Source organism: Biomphalaria glabrata, chromosome 2 (assembly GCF_947242115.1).
Source record: "Biomphalaria glabrata chromosome 2, xgBioGlab47.1, whole genome shotgun sequence".
In the NCBI taxonomy this organism is placed as follows: domain Eukaryota; kingdom Metazoa; phylum Mollusca; class Gastropoda; family Planorbidae; genus Biomphalaria; species Biomphalaria glabrata.
In genome coordinates this window covers 7341310-7357027 of record NC_074712.1, presented here as the reverse complement: position 1 = coordinate 7357027, position 15718 = coordinate 7341310, and the positions used below count along the sequence as shown (strand labels likewise).

At 34.6% G+C, this 15718-nt stretch overlaps 1 protein-coding gene across 3 annotated transcripts in view; it reads right to left on the bottom strand.

Annotated features, from left to right (window-relative positions):
* Positions 1 to 2753: 2753 nt before the first annotated feature.
* The window catches only part of LOC106074824 (uncharacterized), a 137892-nt gene continuing 124927 nt past the window's right edge, over positions 2754 to 15718 (bottom strand). For all 3 annotated transcript variants that reach the window (XM_056018904.1, XM_056018905.1, XM_056018906.1), the window contains 18 exons: positions 15328 to 15513; positions 14608 to 14730; positions 14035 to 14223; positions 13037 to 13198; positions 12600 to 12809; positions 11710 to 11850; positions 11446 to 11570; positions 9947 to 10056; positions 9470 to 9634; positions 8636 to 8814; positions 8291 to 8518; positions 8105 to 8196; positions 7766 to 7861; positions 7190 to 7267; positions 5454 to 5690; positions 4591 to 4693; positions 3841 to 3986; positions 2754 to 3631 (listed from right to left, as the gene is read on the bottom strand). In XM_056018904.1, the coding sequence (XP_055874879.1) occupies positions 3568 to 3631; positions 3841 to 3986; positions 4591 to 4693; positions 5454 to 5690; positions 7190 to 7267; positions 7766 to 7861; positions 8105 to 8196; positions 8291 to 8518; positions 8636 to 8814; positions 9470 to 9634; positions 9947 to 10056; positions 11446 to 11570; positions 11710 to 11850; positions 12600 to 12809; positions 13037 to 13198; positions 14035 to 14223; positions 14608 to 14730; positions 15328 to 15513 (2634 nt within the window). In that variant the 3' untranslated portion in view covers positions 2754 to 3567. The remainder of the gene's footprint in view (positions 3632 to 3840; positions 3987 to 4590; positions 4694 to 5453; positions 5691 to 7189; positions 7268 to 7765; positions 7862 to 8104; positions 8197 to 8290; positions 8519 to 8635; positions 8815 to 9469; positions 9635 to 9946; positions 10057 to 11445; positions 11571 to 11709; positions 11851 to 12599; positions 12810 to 13036; positions 13199 to 14034; positions 14224 to 14607; positions 14731 to 15327; positions 15514 to 15718) is intronic.

Here is a 15718-nt window from a genome sequence, read left to right as displayed (position 1 = left end):
ATTGTTAAAAAAATAAAATAAAAAATATAATAGCTAGATAGTCTCCCGCCGCGAGTTTCGCCGGTTGAGAATAGAAACAGAAAAAAAAAAACCAATGTTAGGACTAAAAAAAAAAGCGTGCTATGTCACATATAGGCCTACACCATTTCACATATAAGTCAAATGTAACACATGCATCACATATCAAAAATGGCACACGTAAGTCAAATGTCCAACACATAGGGGCAAACGTCATATTTCACACATAGAAGTCGCATGTCATGTTTTTGTCATACGTACGACCCCTCCCCGCTCACCTTTTTATAAATTGCACTCGACTTACTAGACATAGGATGGCTGCCTGGTCGTGCGGTTTGCGCGCTGGACTGTTAGTCAGATTTATCGATGGTCCCGGGTTCAAACCCTGCCCGCTCCCATTCCTGTAGTCCTGCGGGAGGTTTGGACTAGGAAGTAATTATCTTCAACTCTGAAGGAACATCCAAACATGTCAAACAAACAAACCATTTTAGGGACTACGTTGGTAATAACAATGGCAATATCTTCGATTCCGAAGTTAAAAGGTAAAGAGTAGTGTTTCACATGACTATGCCTACTTAGTTGCAACCTGCATAGTTTTAAAGGTAAAGAGCAGTGTTTCTTTCATATGACTATGCCTACTTAGTTGCAACCTGCATAGTTTTAAAGGTAAAGAGCAGTGTTTCTTTCATATGACTATGCCTACTTAGTTGCAACCTGCATAGTTTTTTCACAACTGATGCAGACAAAGCCGTTTTCCCGGAGGGAGTCTTTTTTTTTCAACATTTTCTTTTCGTCTTCTGTCTTCAACGAAGGTTTTTCTTTTGGGTCTCAAATGTGTCCCACGGCTTTTGTTTGTAAAATTGTTTACCATCTTTCGGAAGTTCCTTCAGAGTTGAAGATAATTTACCTCCTAGTCCAAACCTCCCGCAGGACGACTGGGGATGGGAGTTGGCAGGGTATGAACCCGGGACCATCTACAAGTCCGAATTTAACAGTCCAGCGCGCAAACCGCACGACCAGGGAGCCATCCGTTAGAGCTCTCCATCTGGTGCCAGCTACTTTCCACTATGCCAGTGAAGGCGAGTTGATATTTATATACCGCATTACTATCATCTGATTCATACTACTCTTTGAAGCTCTCAAGCTTTTTTCCCAAATAAAAAAAAATACAACTTTAATAACCGTTCTATTACAGATTACTGCAACAATTGTTTAAAAAGTATTACCATTAACTAAAAGAAACAATCTTCTCCATAAGTACATCGTAATCGTTATCGCCATGCTGTGATAATTATTGTGAGGTGGTTCTTCTGAGGTTCTAATCAAGGACAATACTTTTCACTACGGTATAGAGTCAAACTATTGGATTTCCGTCGAACACTGTTGGACATGCAAACTTAAAGTGCATTTACTCCCTTTGATTGAAAATGTGGAGAAATAAGTGTAAAAGAAATTATTTGGCGCAGCGTTTAAACCGTTTATGTTTCCACATCTGTTGGACCAGCATGCTCAGCATAAAGAGCTAAATACATGTACAATAGACTAGCTTTAATGTTCATCAATAAAAATGTGAACAGATGAAGTTATTGCGTTTCACTGTCGTATGATCCCTTTCTATTCCAACACGGCTGTACCAGAAAAAAAGGTGTAGACCTCCACATTTTATTTAGTGTACATATCTCGAGAGGGTTAGTCCTCCTAAAATTGGAGAGTTCATAAGGTTCCATAACTCGAATTCTATTGCCTCAATCTAGGTTAGATATTTATAACTACTGCTCAAGAAGAATGAGAAGTGTGTCTGTGGATAATAATATACCCTGGATATGGATGTATTCTCTAACTTATGGACAAATCCCTTAAAGGAATGCACTTCAGAATAACGAATTAATTGTTTTGTTTCTTCTTATTTGAGCTTGCATTCTAGAAAATAATAAATAACTTAAAGTTGTTTTTTAAAATCCATTCCTCGCTTATGAAGCTTTAATGTATTTCCTGTAATGCTTCACCAACAGTCTTTCCTGTGAGCTTTGTACAATCAACTTCTATTTACAGTCCAGCTAATGATTTTACAAGGTCATGTGAGCTGGAGCAACATATCTACATAGGTCTGTGCACAAAAATGTTCACGTATGTCTATTTATTCATTCCTTCTTACTGAATACAAAGAAACATTTGAGATGAGTTCGGCAATTCTCACTGAAGAAGTGTAAGCCAAATGTACTTTTAAGAGGCTTATATTTTGAAAAAATTTAACAAGTCAAATCAGAGTTTTCACTGTGTGGCCAGTTATGTAGGTATTTTTTTTCCCAAAGATACATTAACAGTTAAATTTGTATGAACATTGTTAGAGCTGTTTTCAAAATACCCATCCAGTGCTCACCCATGAAGAATGTGCAATCTGATAGAAGGAATGTAAAAAAGCAAAAATAAAAAGTATCATTTATCTTTAACTTAAACTCTTTACAACATTTAGATTTAACAGCATTCAATTCTTAGCTGGTCATATTTAAGCCTTATTAAAGAGTAACTAGTAATCGATACAGATGCAGGTGCATCACTGTTCTGTCATCACGTAACTTTCATAAGGAAATGGGCTTTAGAAAGGGTGAAATTCTACTTCACTTACTTCCAAGTTGCACAATTTTTGTTTAAGGTACCTAAGCACTTCAAGTAGCTGGGCACACTTGTAAATCAATGTGCATCAAACAAGACACTAACACAATGACTAGACAACATTTGTGTAAATGTAAGGAATGGTTTTATTCATATATAAATAAGTTGATATGAAATAAAGATGCATCAATGAATAGGTGAGTTTATCAAAACAAAAAGAACCACAACATATCTCTCTGAAATATATTTTAGTTTCTTAGGATATCACACACATACACAAAAGTTTGATCTTTTTAATATCACAACTTTAACATTTATCACACAATAATTTTTTTTAACAATTTTTGTTACAATAGACAACAGGAATGTTGCATATAAAATGCATAGCAGACAAATTTTGAAGCAATTTTTGTTACAATAGATAACAGGAATTTACATGTGGAATGTATAAGAAGCAAATGGTATACAAATACATGAATTGATTTACAGTAAATTTTAACAACTTGTAAAACAAGTTTTGTGTAAATAACTCTACAATTCAATAATAAGCAAAGAGAGAGATCCAAAGTCAAAAGTTCACAAGTTAATAAACTCACCATATTGTTGAGCATTCAGTATCAAAACAGTTAATAAAAAAAAAGTATATAAAAATATTTCTATAAATAATAATAACAATAAAAATGAAGGCAGCAGTGGTCTTGTTGTACAATGTTTGTTTTGTTAAAAAGTCAAAACTAAAATTTCAATTTTAATTAAAAATTATGTTGAACAAGACAGTGATTTGTTTGGCATTAACAACATACATAGCGTGATATGTATAATCGATCATTTGTAGAATAACAGGTTTGATTTGTTCATTGTTGATTCTGAAGTTTCTAAATGTCTTGGTCAAAACAAAATAATATATAAAAAAAAAACAAGCTACATGGAGAGTTGTTACAACATGGTTAAGTTATCTGGCCTAGAGTGCTGGTGGGGTTCTAAGGGTTGGTTCACATCTCTGAAAGTGATAAAAAAAAAAAGATTAATTTGATCAATAGTGCCCTTGTGTTAAATAGATAGAATATTTTTTTAAAAAATTTGCAAATGTTCCTTTAGAAAAAATTCCTCTAATCAAGTCACTTAAAAAAAAAAGAATTTCCCACATTCATCTAATCAAGTCATCATTCTATATGCAAAAAGATCTACTTGTTATTCTACTTTACTTACCCTTGGAATATGGGATTCACAGCCGCAGCTACTCTGGGGTCATGATTAGTGTGAGTAGCATGTTCAACTCCTGAGGAACCTAATGTCATGTTGACTTCACCGTAGTCAGGAATGGCTTCATCAGGAGGGACATACATATTTAAGCTCTGTGGATGTAAGCATTCCAATTAGAGGTCTAATATTCAAATCAATGCCTTAAGTCTGTGATTCTCCAATAAAATGACAGTAGGTTCTTCTTCTTCTAGCCAGCTTTATTGCTGCTGAGCTGTGAGCTCTTTCGCAGACTGTGCCAAGGAAAAAAAGTGTGCTGTTCTCTTCAGTTGTTCAGCACTGCCGTACAGGGTGTTGGTTATGTTGGGCTGTAGTGGAAGTAGGGAGGGGCATTCAAAGAGGATATGGTTTACGGTTTCAAAGGTGTGGGCGCTGTGTCTGCAAAGGGGGAGTTGTGTGGAGTTTATTTTGTTCAGGTGGTAATTTAATAGTGGTGTGTGTCCTGTTCTTAGTTGGAAAACAGTAGGTTAATAGTGATTCATTCATATCAGTTATTATATGCAGGTTGTGATTCATTTAAATTAAAGGCTATAATCGCATAGTGTGAATCAAATGAATGATTTTATTCTGGTAGTGATTCCTTTTAAATTAGACTATAACTCACTATACAACACATAATTAGGAAAGTCTTTAGTCTTTTTTCATGTTAACAACAAATGAAATTATAGAACATGTTTAACTAAGAAACTAAAAGCCCACCTGTGTTTCATATTCTCTAAATGCTGCTGGCTCTACAAAGTCAGGATTATCAAAAGCTGAATTTTCCATATATTTTCCATACTGAGCAATGTACTTCATATATCTGAAAACCAATTCAAAATAATGATAACATTCAATCATAGAAATAATAGAAACAAACTTAATATAACATGCCAAAAAACTTTTTGCAGCAGTCTACATTGCTTTTTAGTTAACCCTTAATGTACCAATTTTATTTATTAGTAAAATTTAGTGTTTTGTATTTGAAGAAAGGGTTAATTGATATGATTAAGACAAAGCTGAAAGTTCAGATATCAAGATGCTCAAGTCTGAAACTTTGTGTCCACCTAGCTGAATAGGAAATTAGACTTATTCCCTGTATCTGAGTTGAACTCCATTGAAAACCAGTGACTTGGCAGAATTTAAGTCATTGGTTAATATGCATGACTGAATGCATGACGCGTAGGACGTAATCATCTTCTTTTTTGAAGTAATGTCTGCATTAGATAAGATAACTCCAATTGGTAAAGGGGCATGAAGGCTTAGGCCTCCTGTAGTGCCCTAACAAGAAACTCTGCTGTTTAGTATAGTGCCTCATAGCTTATTCAGTTCGCAAACTATTCCATTTATTATTTAAAAGTTAAATTTTTTTTTTAAATTTTAAGCTTTAAATTTTGATGTTACTTTTTTTTTACCCACACATTGCAATCAAACTAAAAATGTATGTGGGAAGGAAGATCTTGCCAGTGACATGGGTTTTAGTTATGATTTTATGAAGTCTTTATATAATACTATTTTTAAAAAATAATTTAACCAAGCTAGTATACACAAAAAAAAAAACCAACAAAAAACAGACAACTTACCTGGCATAAGTGAAGATGATGACAATAATGCCCACAATGCAAAGCAAGATGATGATGGCGGCTAGGGCAATGAGTGCTGCCCAAGGATCATCCATCCACCAGATGTAGGACTTGGTCAACATGTTACGAATTACTAAATTGCTGCCGTAGGGTGGACGGATGGTTTCAATAGTTGTGTTTAGTGATCCCCCTAGAACATTCCTTATTTTAGTGATGGCATCCAGTGATGTCAAAAGGCTGTGAACCAAGAGTGAAATGATTGAAATGTGATCAATGAGTTATCAAAAAATAAATAAAAAGGAACAACTTAAAATGAATAGTTTATGTCTTTGAAAATTATCCAGTATCACTGATTTAATGAACACAAATATTTTGTCTTCATTTTATGAACATCTAGTACTTAAGATTCTGCATGCCAGTGAAACACAAAGGGTAAAGATCAATGATCAACATTTAAATATATTCCAACTTGGTTGCCATTTATTCTACTTTTTGGAACATGTTGAAATCTTAATAAATAAACATTTTATAACTACTAAAACACAACTGCCTCAAAATCGCCCCCAACAAAAGGAACTAGACAGTCAAACCATGATAAACTGGAATACCATATACAACAAAGTTTTGAAGACAATAACATTGAATATGATAAGTCAAAAAGGGTTGAAGTACATGAGTGAACTTGAGTATTCAATGAAAACTAAAGCACAAAATTGAATTGCTAACAAAAATAAGGAAAGATGAGGAGAATGGAAAGGAGACATAATGAACAGATTTATGTCATAGATTAAAGTTGCTTAGTTATTGCACATTTGAGCTAGAAATGTGTAGAAGGAATAGATTTGATTGAACCTATCATAGAATTAAAGTTGCTTAGTTATTGCACATTTGAGCTAGAAATATACCAGACAACTAGAAATGTGTAGAAGGAATAGATTTGATTGAACCTAAAAGTTGACAATCTTGATTGTATGTTAAAAGTTAGAGAATGAAATGTATTTACCTACTTTATAAAATGTAACACATACTTAGATCATATCCTGGTCAAGACATCAAAATAATTGTAGATCTAGATAGGCTAATTGTTAGTACTCTATATTATCTAAATTGTTTCTCTCACCCACTTTCAACTCAATGTAACCCTATGCTAAAAAAAAAAACTCCCAGTAACTTGGTAACAATAAGGAAAGAGAAAACAAGTGAAACCCAAACATAGGTGGCCACCACATCTGCAGTGTTGACTTTATCACTGGAAGACTAAAGTCAACACAACAGGTCAGTGTCAGTAATACACAAAACCCTTGCTGAGGCACAGGTAAAACCTTAGTGGCTAAGAAAAAAAACTAGTACAAATTACTCTCCTATGGTTTACAAACAAAGTAGAAAACACCAAACTGTGGGAGATGAGTGGACAGACAAATATAGAAGTGCAGATCTTAGACAGGAAGTGGAGATGGATTGGTCACACCCTTAGAAAAGATACCAGCAACAGAGCTAGGCAGGCCTTAGAGTGGAACCCCCAGGGAACAAGACGCAGAGGAAGACCAAAAAGAACATGGCGACGCTGTGTACTTGAAGAAGCAGAGAAGGCTGGGAAACCATCAAAAAGCTAGCAAGAGACTGTGGAGAGTGGCGTGTTTTTTTCAAGGCCCTATGTTCCATGAGGAACTCAAAGGAGTGATGATGATGATGATGGTTTACAAACAAAGAGGTAGCCATGGATACACTATACTCACTTGGTAGCCTCTGGATCAGTACGGTTGACCAACTGATACCATTCTTTGGTCACAGCAGCTACAAATGTAATGTCAGTTCTGAAAACATAAAAAGATTCTTTGATTGTATTTGTATCTTCATTTTTGTCTTACATTTTTCTGATCCATAGCTCTATCTTCTTCCATTTTGTTTGACATGCTTCTTCAGAACTGAAGACCATGACATCCTAGCCCCAACTTCCCACATGATGGCAAGAAATGGCAGGTTCAAACCCCGCCCCCCCAAAAATAAAAAAATCCAGACCACTTGACTAGGCAGCCATTCATTTATTTTTAAAGCAAAGTAAAGTACCCTTTTCAAACCTAGCAATCTGGTCTTTGGATTTATCTATGGTCCCGGGTTCAAACCCTGCCTGCTGCCATCCCCCATCGTCCTGGGGGAGGTTTGGACTAGAAAGTAAATTATCTTCAACTCTGAAGGGACATCCGAAACATGTAAAACATTTTACAATATTGTCTTTGATTTTTTTATCAGTATTTCTATTCTTGTTATAGTTTCATTAATATCTTAAGCTACAATAAAAAACAACAACTTACGATTGAGAATCTACTTTGATTTCCCCATTTTCAATAGTTCTCTTGGGCTCAATTCTCTCTATTATTATAACTAGGTCTGAGGCATTCTGTATGGCTCTGTACAAAGTAGAAAAAACATTGTTGCAAAAAATAAATGTACACCTTTGTCAGCTAACATTAGCATAGCTTAGATCAGACTTTTGATAGTATAGCTTCTAAATCAAGTAAGTTTACATAGTTTAGATCAGACTTGTGATAGAATAGCTTCTTAGATAAAGTAAGTTTACATATCAGGGTTGTGACGGTAGGCTACAACTTCTAAAAGTTGTACACTTAAAGTATTTTTGATTTAAATCTTACGATCTGAATATTTCCTTTTGTGAGATGACATCTGCGTAGGCTTTCTTATTCAACACCATTACAAAACGATTGTTGTCTCTAATCAGGTTGACCTAAACATAAAAAATGAGATGATAAGTTGGCATCAAACAGTGTTTTATAGACTTCTTTAATATAAATAGTAATAAATAGATATTTGTCACTTACATAAACATTGGCTCTGACAGATTTAGATCCAAGGTCTTGAACACTTAGGTCATAAGCCTGAGCCATCAATGTGTATGGGAGTGCCTTGCTGGCCCTGTCCTCTGAAGTAAAGTCTTTGGTGTACAGGTTACCACTGACAGTGTCTATCCTAAAGGGTGGTGGGTTAGATGTGTCAATGTCCAGAGAATATCTTACTTCACCATTTAGGCCTTCATCAGGATCAGTAGCCTGTGGTAGGTAATTAGCAACAAATAAATAATTTAATATAAAAAAAATATTATTTGGTTAAAAATTGGTACAAGTAATTTAAATATGCACAACAAAAGTGACATTTAAATTATGAACCTTCAGTTGAATGGCAACTGTGTCTGTGGATGAAGAGTTATCTACAGCAGTGATAAAAATGCCTTGGGTGCCTGATGGTGGGTTGACAGTGTTTCTAGGATATGGTACGTAAACCCATTGTGGGGCATTGTCATTGACATCAATAACCTGTATTACTACTCGAGCTTCTTTCCAGGTATCTGTGGAGTACAAAAAATAAGAATCTTTATAGTGACTCGAAGCATTAACAAAAAAAGAATATGAATCACTGAAGTAAGAAGAATATAAATATTAATGGTAAAAAATGGCATTCATACTAATCAATTATATGAGTTAAATCTATTTTTGCAGCAATCATGAATGAATCAAGGAGTTATGCTAACTAAAAGACCAAGATTAAAACACCATCAATAAAACAAGAATTCACAATTCAGATCTATGCCTGCCTGAGTGATAAAGCTAGTTAGTGATAACCATCATCATCCTCATCTTTCCTTTGCGTTCCTAATGGAACATATGGCCTCAGTCAAAACAGGCCACCCTCTACGGTCTCTTGCTAGTTTTTTAATAGCTTCCCAGCTCTTTCCTGTCATCACGGCTTCACCTAGTATACTGTGGTCTTCCTCTACATCTTGTTCCCTGGGGGTTCCACTCTAAGGCCTGTCTAGCTCTGATGTTGTTAAGTAATAACCATAACACTTAATATTTCTTATGCTAAAGATTCCCTCTTCTAAGGCCATCAAACATTGTAAAAAAAAACTGCACCCAAAAAAAAAGCCCACTATAATTGCATTGAAAACCTAACCAGCTTAGAATCATTCCTCCTCAAAGATCTGAAACAGTAAAACTACTTACTGTATTTAAACAACGTTTGACGCTTCTTCCTGCCAGTCTCCGTGAGTGCCTTACTGCGTACATTGACAGTGAAGTCATACTTGTCTTTAGTTTCCCTGTCCAGAGGTGCATTCAAATAAATAGCACAGTTCTTTTCATTTTCTATAGCTCTCACAACAAATGTATCTGGTGAACAAGAAAATATTCATGTTAAATCCTGAAGCTCATACAGAATAAGAACAAGCAATAGAAAGAAAAAAAACTTTTTACAAATTAAAAACTTATCTAAGGGGAAATAGCAGCTAATTACTACCATTTATCTTAAAATTACAGGGTTTAGCTCCCTTTATGCTCTATTAAAAAAAAAACACACACTAAAATTAGTACTAAAAAATATAACTTAATTGGTTAATTTTTGGATTGAGTTGTGTATTCTGATTGACAAAGATAATGTAAAAGAAGTGCACTACAATTGAGTGGAGGGAAACAGTCTTGTACCTATTGACTCAGTGATTGTACACAAAACTTGATTGTTTTCTTGATTCTCAACTTTCATGTACACGATCCGATTGATATCACTGACAGCAGTGTTTTCTGTAACACTCTCCCTGAAACAAAAGATACATGGTCATTGGCTATATGTCACATAAAACAATTACTTTAATCTGCACAACTCAAGAACCTGAATTAATGAGCATTAATCTAGCAAAAACATACTTGTTACACAAATATTTATGAAACAAAAAAGAAGCTGATAAATGCTTTCATTTGTTGAGAAAATCAAAATAGTAAAGAAACAAAAAAAAAAAAAGTCAAAGAAACAGATTAATTAAAAATATCACCATACATAGGACATCAAGAATTAATTATAAGGGTGGGACACTAATTCTAGTAATGCTATGTCTCAGTGCATAAGCCAGGGGAGAGAGGGGTGACCGGGCTATTAGGTCACTTTGTGTATGTGTACAAAAAAACAACTACTTGTTTATGACAGAGCAGATTTTTTAAAGATTTTGAATACATGCAAACAAGCCAAAGTTAGAAAGACTTTCAGAAAGATGGATGGTTAAGAAGATTGAAGAAAAGACTAAAAATGACGTTCAAAACTCAGAAAAGTCTTTGTACAAAACTACATAGGGGAACAAAAACTAACCAATCAGGGGTCATTGTTCAATACCAGAAGTCATTAAATGTGATGGTTAGTTAGTGATCGTCTGTATCTTCACTTCGCTTTACTTATTAAACAGCAAGAAAAATAGAAAAAGTCTTTTAAAAAACAAAGCGAATGTAAGGGAAGAAATCATCCACAGTTACAACTATATTCAATAACAAACTAAAATAATTAATTATCAATAATTAATTGACTAATTGGTTAATTTTTAAAATTAATTCATGTTTTGTTACGTAGAATAAATAATTGCCATTTTAACATGATATGAAAATGGGTGTGGGAGAAATAATGAGTACAATTATCTAAGGGGACAAAACCCTAAATATTTAATATTTGTGAATACCAAAGGATTAATTTCACTTGTTGGTATCAAATAAACTGATTAATTACTAGTAATTAATTGACTAATTGGTTAATTTTTTAATTGAGTCATGTATTGTCAACATCAATGAACAATTGTGCAAAGTTTCAACTTTATCCGAGAATGGGTGTGGGAGAAATAATGTGTACAAACTTTTTACCAGACAGACAGACAGAGTGAGTTGATATAGGCTTTGTAATAATATTTTGTCAGTCAGGTTGTTTTATTTGTTCAAGGATTTATGTTTTCTCTAAGTTGTTCATTGTTGGATTAATTGTTATATTAAATGATTTTGAAGACATTAAGATCAATGAAACGATTTTCTACTCTGTGTTTTTTCAGTGTACTTAAATAGAGGCCCAGAGGCACCTCCAAACTTGCAGATGCCAAGAAATCTGGAAGACAATGCTACACTCCTGACACCATACATAAGTGTGAGCCATTAGACTTGTAAAAGGAACTTACAAGAAGATAGGCTGTATGAATCCAAGTTCTCCGTTAGCATTACCAACATAGCTCACTGTGATACTGACATTGGCAACTGAAGATGAATTTCTTTTCCAGTTATTATCACTTGCGATAACTTGGAACTGAAAGCATTACGACATGGCATAACAATCATTAATTCTATCTACCTAATAAACTTTGCTATTGTAACTATATGTCTATTGCAGAAGACTTGTAGTTAACTAAAAATGTTTTTCAAATCACTTGAAAAGCAATGCTTACTGAAAAGGTCTCACTGCCAGTGTCCCCTGTTGTTGCTTGTTTCTTGTAGATCATGCCATCGCTAGTTACTCCAAAGAATCGACTCTGTTTGTTACTCTCTACAAAATCTCTGAGTTCATACAGTACTTGAGCATTAGGCGTCTGAAATACAAAATTTTATGTACTAGCCTCAGAAATATAGAGTAGAGATTTAGAATAATATAATGTTAAGATGTGAGATACAGCCTAAAGTAAGTAAAGTACCCAATTACCCCTTCCAGACCTTGATATCTATAGGACAGATGATGTAAAGGTCATCTGTTTCAGTGGTGCACGGTTAATGAGAGTGCCATGTGGCCAGCACAATGACCAATCACCTTTACTTTTCCTCAATTAATGCAAGGTACCCATTAGAGCTGGGTAGACTCAGAATTGACCTAAAGATCGCAAAATTAAAAATCCCAGTCTTCATCAGGATTCAAACCTGGGTCCACTCTGTTTGGAAGCCAAGCATTTACCACTCGGCCACTGTGCCTAACATACAGGGCTTAAAATATTATAATTATGTTAGATTTAACATAAAATGTAAACATTTACAACTGTAACATTGAAATGTTGAAATCAATATATAAGCAGTAAAATTATAATTTAAAACAGAACACTACAAAGTAAACTTCAAAAATAATATTTAACACTCTTAATGTCAGCAATTTGCTATTTGAAATACAACAGGTAAATCCATATATGTATCATTATTATGTTAACTGACTACAGCAGCCATCCTGTTGCATGAGACCCTAAAGATCTGTAAACATGCAAGTGACTGTTGCATGAGACCCTAAAGTTCTGTAAAAAAATCCAAGTGAATGTATGGTGAGACCCTAAAGTCACATGACTAAGCGACTACTTACTCCTTTGCTCAGTGGCACATTTGTGTCATTGTCAACAGCCGAGACGCTAAGAATATTGGAGTTGATGTCTTGTGTCTCGCTGATGGTGGCCACAAAAGGACCAGGACCAGACACAAACTCAGGCTTGTACATGTTTCTGACAATCTTAATGTTGACTCTTGTGATGTCAGACTTGGGGGTCACTGCGCCATCCTGGGCTCGAATGTAAATCTGTGGTAAAACAGAGAGTGCACATCAACAACAAACCATTGTATTTATAATATGATTGAACAGGATAACAAACCTTTCTACAGTACAAAAGCTAAAATAAAAAAAAAAAACAAGTAGGTCTACTTATATTGTGCTAGTAGGTATATTTTATATCTTATTCTTCCACAGTCTCAAGTCTGAAAAACTAACCAATGAACAAAGCCTCCTGTACAAGTAGGTCTACTTACATCATATTCATCTGCTGAGTCTAATGTAGTCAAAGCTTTAGACAAATAGATCTGTCCATTGTTGGAACCCACAGTAAAAAAGTCAGTATTAAATCTACCTGTGGGTGTAGGGCTGATGGCTGTTTGATTTACAATTGAATATGTCACTCTTCCACTGTCACTCTATAAATAAAATAATTTGCAAAAAAAAAATATCAGAATTACAAATTAACACAAAATCTTCAAATAATGTTAGTATAATATTAACTAGTTGTTCATTTATCCCACAAGTGCAAGTACAAGTACTCCTTCTTCCCTAGTGCCATTAGAGAATGGAATGGGTTGCCTGAATCAGCCAGGAAAACCAATGTCTTGGCAGAATTTAAGCTATTGATTAACATGTATGACTAGATTGATCTAAAAACCACATGTAGGACGTAATCATCTTTTTATTTGAAGTAATGTCTGTATTTCATAAGATATCTGATCCAGCTTTGTTAATGATGATAGTGATTTTAAATGTTTACAGTAACATTCAGAGCTAACAGAGTTGAGAATAGTGAAATAATTCATTTTATACTCTAAGTCTTAGCATATCTATTGATTCAATTAGTCTATTTGTGTAACTTGTAAATATAAACATTAAAAAGAAAATCTCATTCATTTTTTTAAATACATAGGTCAGTTTTATGTATAAACAAATTATAGGAAGAAGCTGGATAGTTTTAATTTACAAGGTGCAAATTACAATAGTCTCTCTATACCCTCCTTTTCTTCTTTCTCATTTTTATGTTGGAGGGTTTAGATAACTCATCCAGTATTTATTAAATGAGCAATAGTTTCCAGATTAGACAGCTCTCCATAGTTGTTTTTTTCTAAAATGTGTGTTTTGTGGCCAAGTGTCTTGTTCAGACCTTTGGATAGCGTCTGCAGCTTTGAAGTACAATAGAATCTAGGCCCGCCCACATTGTGATAAATTTTCACTTTTAAATAATGACACCTGAATTAAATTGACTTACATTAGGAGAGTCAAGATCAATGGCCAACACTGACATTAATGGCACATTGACTTCCTGATACTCTGAAATGTTCTTTATCCACAGCTGCTGGATGAAGGCGGGTGCGTTGGGATTTCTGGACACAAAAATGTTGACATAGGCTTCAGCAGTCCTTGGTGATGGCTGGTTGTCACTGGCTATGACAGTCAGCTGCAAAACAAAAAGACAATACATCCTTACCTCAAAAGACATAAACCAGATTTAAGTTCTAGTCATTCAACTTTCCATTCAGATATTAGCAACAAGATTAACTTTCTAAAGCAAAAAATTTTGTATTAAAATAACTGAGAACAAAAGAAGAGGAACTGAACTAGTGGCATTGCACTGAGGAAAACACATTTTTTAAAGCCTGAAAAGTTAAAGCTATAACATTCTAATTTATATTGTAACATATAGTTTACTTTGCCTTTAGTAAGAAACTGACTAGTTGCACTATGACATTCATCAGATAGACTTAGACTTTTTAGGCGGTCAAACATGTTTTTGATATTTATATATTTAATACTACTACTAAAAAATACTATCTCAACTTACAGTGAAGAGAGAGCTAGGAGCTCTCAGCACAGACTCTGCCAGTGAAAGGATTCCAGTGGTGCTATTTATACTGAAATACAAAGTGTTGATACCACTCCTGTCAATGGTGTAGGTGACTGGTTGCTGGAATTTATAAAAAGTCAAGTTTAAAGTGATAACAAAATAAAGCTCTGTAAATGAAAAAAACACCAGCAACAATCCTTTACGCATCCCCTCCCTTAGGCAAACATTTCTTGTTGATCTCTCATAATGAAAAAGCAGTTTGCGGTGGTGGTTAGTTCAAGATGTATTAAGGACTTTTAATCTGCTGCATTCAATTTTGTGTCTTCTGTAGTGTTTCCTCAAGCAGGAGATTGCCTAATGGAGTAATCTCTTAATGGCATCACTCCTTCTTAGAAGACCTAAAATCAGTAGGCACTAGTTGGGATGAGGATATGGAAATTGCCTTTGATCAATCTCTGAAGAGAAAAAACTTGCCACTATATGGCATAGGAAGATATAAGTAATAATTTAACAGTAGCTCTAGCATAGTTTTACACAAGCTATGTTGCAGGAAGCACAAGAATGCAGTTAAAGTCAATAATAGTTATGGTTAGAGTGCAGGCTTACTACTTTAATGCTTCCTTTGTGGTTATAGAACCAGAGTTATTATGCATAAATAAAATAGAATATTATTAAGATGTGGCTACAGTAGAAAAAAAACAACAGAAAATTACTAACCCCATCAGCTTCTGTTGTATTCAGGTCCAAAAGTAATTTTCCCACTGGGTCATCCTCTTTGATGTAAACATTGTAAGTGTTATTGGGCACAAATACTGGACCATTCATGTTTCTCAACACATTCACTGCAACTGTTGCAGTAGCTGACAATTGAGGCACACCATTGTCTGTCACAATGACAGGGAACTGTACAACAGAAGAAAAAAAAATAAGATCCATATAAAAAAGCTTTGGCAAGAGGGACTTGTTAACCCACCCAGGAGAAGACACCTCTGCTGCTTTGTGGCTATACCCAAATATGAGAAAAGCTTTGGAATTCAACCATTAAGAAAAATCAGGAGCCGATGACCTTAAGTCAGCCTGCAGCACACAGTACTACACCCTGGCAGAA